Here is a 2,500-nt window from a genome sequence, read left to right as displayed (position 1 = left end):
AGTGCCGACTTCGCTTCCGGTTCCAGACCCGACAGATCGCCGATGCAAGACACACGGCTTTTCTGCAAATCTCGAAATAACAGCTACAAATCTGACATGCGACACCTCATGCATTAAGAGTTGCACCGGCAGGCAGCCAATGCTAATCGACTGATTTTGAGCACAGCTGCGCACTTGATCAATCAACGTTGACCCTAGCCAATCGAAAAACCTTTCAAAAACATTTCATTGCCGTTGTACGCTATGAGCATTTTGTCCATGATTGGTCCATGACACCGTTCTTGATTTGTGTGTTTCAGATGTGCTAGTCAATGTGTGTCCGAGTGTTTGTTAGCTACAACCAAGTGTGCCGCACAAGCCCTCAAAAGTGAAGCCAAAACGTCTCGATCGCCCCCCGGTGGCTGGTCCTAGTATAGGTCATAAGCCCCGCCTCCCCATGTTATTCAACGGGACGTGAGACCAACTAAACAATTAAATGACACTTCACATATCTTTTTTCCAAAGATAGTTTCTGTCATTTACTGTCGTTTCTATCACGTTGATGTCATTTCAAGTGTTTGTTTTCAAAATAAGTTTGTTTTTAGTTATTTGATGCTATAAAAACGGTGCTGTGACATCATGATTGACAGCTGTGATTGACAGGTTCTCACTGAAGTAGTCACTGAAGCACCAACTGACTTTTTTTCGGGATCTTCGGAGGACTGAGGAGATTGGAGCTTTAAATTTAACATCTAAATTTCTATAATTAATTATTTCACACTGTCAAAAGTCAAAAGTGCAGGGGCGTGTGCTTGCGATTGATTCAGCGAGAGTGAGGGCGGGGCCTTGATTTCGCGGCTTTACTTCCTGTTCACTACTGCGCAGGTCTGGTCCTGAAATCGCAACTGCGCAGACTCAAGTCCCAAGATGTCAGCGGCATATCGGGACACTGGCGGCTTCAGTTCTCACCAATGGAAAAGAGCGAAGGGGCGTCGGCCATCTTTTTTTACAGTCTATGGCTACAACACATGTCAGAACTGTTCAAGTCAGAGGGATCGACTTTTCTATAGGTCATTGTCAAATCTGTTGGGGACTCATCCCGTGCAAAGCAAATCGTCTTTTGGTGCCCCTAGCACAGTTAGCGAAAAGTCAAAAGACTTTTATAACAAGATACTGCAGTTTTGGCAACCTACCACCCGATTCTAGTCCCAACTAAAATTGCTCGATTAACGCCCTTTTTTTGTTCTTTCCTGCTACCGTTACCTCCCCAGCTGAATGCAACTTCTGGCCAGTAGCTTCTGTTTGCCGTCAGGTGAAAATGTGCGCTCTGACAAACTTGCTATTGGACTTTTGTAGTCTCTGAAACGTACTTATACTCGGGTGAATGTGCCTTCTGGTCGCTAGCGTCTGTTTGGTGTCAGGTGCAAATACGCAGTCTGATAAATGTGTGATGGGACTTTATTATTGTCTGAAATATTGTTTGAAAATCATTGTTGGCTCCAACAACCCAACATGCTAGACACCCCCAAAACCTTCTATAATTCACACCCTGGTCTGGACTTATATAGCGCCTTTTTAAGCCTTAGCGGTATTCAAAGCACTTTACACTGCATCTCATTCACCCATTCATACACCAATGGCAGCAGAGCTGCTATGTAAGGTGCTAGCCTGCCATTGGGAGCAACTTGGGGTTCAGTGCCCAAGGACACTTCGGCATGTGGAGTCGTGTGGGCCGGGATTCGAACCACCAATCCTGTGATTAGTGGCCGACCCGCTCTACCAACTGAGCCACAGCCGCCCTTAAAACTATCACTAATGCTAGTAATACCTTTAAGCGACTTACAGAGCCCTTATTACAGGGACAATCCCCCCGGAGCAACCTGGAGTTAAGTGTCTTGCTCAAGGACACAATGGTGGTGACTGTGGGGATCGAACCAGCAACCTTCTGCTTACCAGTTATGTGCTTTAACCCACTACGCCACCACCACTCCTGTTATTTTTATTTTGTTTACCCAGCAATCAAGCCACAACGGGGATAAGCAGCAAGGCAGCACTCCAACTGAGGACGAACCCACGACCCCTCAAATCCGAACAAACCCAAAGTACCAGCTCTTCCTGGGGTCCAATGATACCAGCGGCTCTAACGGTTCGGTGTTGAAGACCAGCTCACTTAATGGCGGAACCAAAGGAACCAAAATCAGTTCAACCATGCCCGGATCAATGGAGTCACTGTCGTCACGGGACTTGGACAGCATGTCTGACAGAGTAAGTGTCTATCTGCCGTTTCATGCTGTGTTTATTATTACGAAACGTTACTTTTAAAAGTAATATATTGCATTAATGCGTTACTAAATCTTAATTATACAGCATGCATTACTTGTAATCCAACACTCTGTGTCTGCTTGTATGTGTGCATAAGTGACAATGGGATCATATGATATGCAAATAACACCATTTGCGTCAAAATATCCCACACGACACATCTTAAAACAGGCTACGACTACATAATGAATGGACGCAT

The 2,500-nt window shown here is 45.3% G+C and overlaps 1 protein-coding gene across 1 annotated transcript in view; it reads left to right on the top strand.

Annotated features, from left to right (window-relative positions):
* Positions 1–2,500, top strand: part of LOC127628904 (cingulin-like) — a 45,382-nt gene that overhangs the window by 24,492 nt on the left and 18,390 nt on the right. The window contains exon 5 of the mRNA XM_052105870.1: positions 1,996–2,244. Coding sequence (XP_051961830.1) covers positions 1,996–2,244 — 249 coding nt within the window. The remainder of the gene's footprint in view (positions 1–1,995; positions 2,245–2,500) is intronic.

This window comes from Xyrauchen texanus, chromosome 35, assembly GCF_025860055.1.
Source record: "Xyrauchen texanus isolate HMW12.3.18 chromosome 35, RBS_HiC_50CHRs, whole genome shotgun sequence".
NCBI classification, from domain to species: Eukaryota; Metazoa; Chordata; class Actinopteri; order Cypriniformes; family Catostomidae; genus Xyrauchen; species Xyrauchen texanus.
This window is presented reverse-complemented; position numbering and strand designations above follow the sequence as displayed.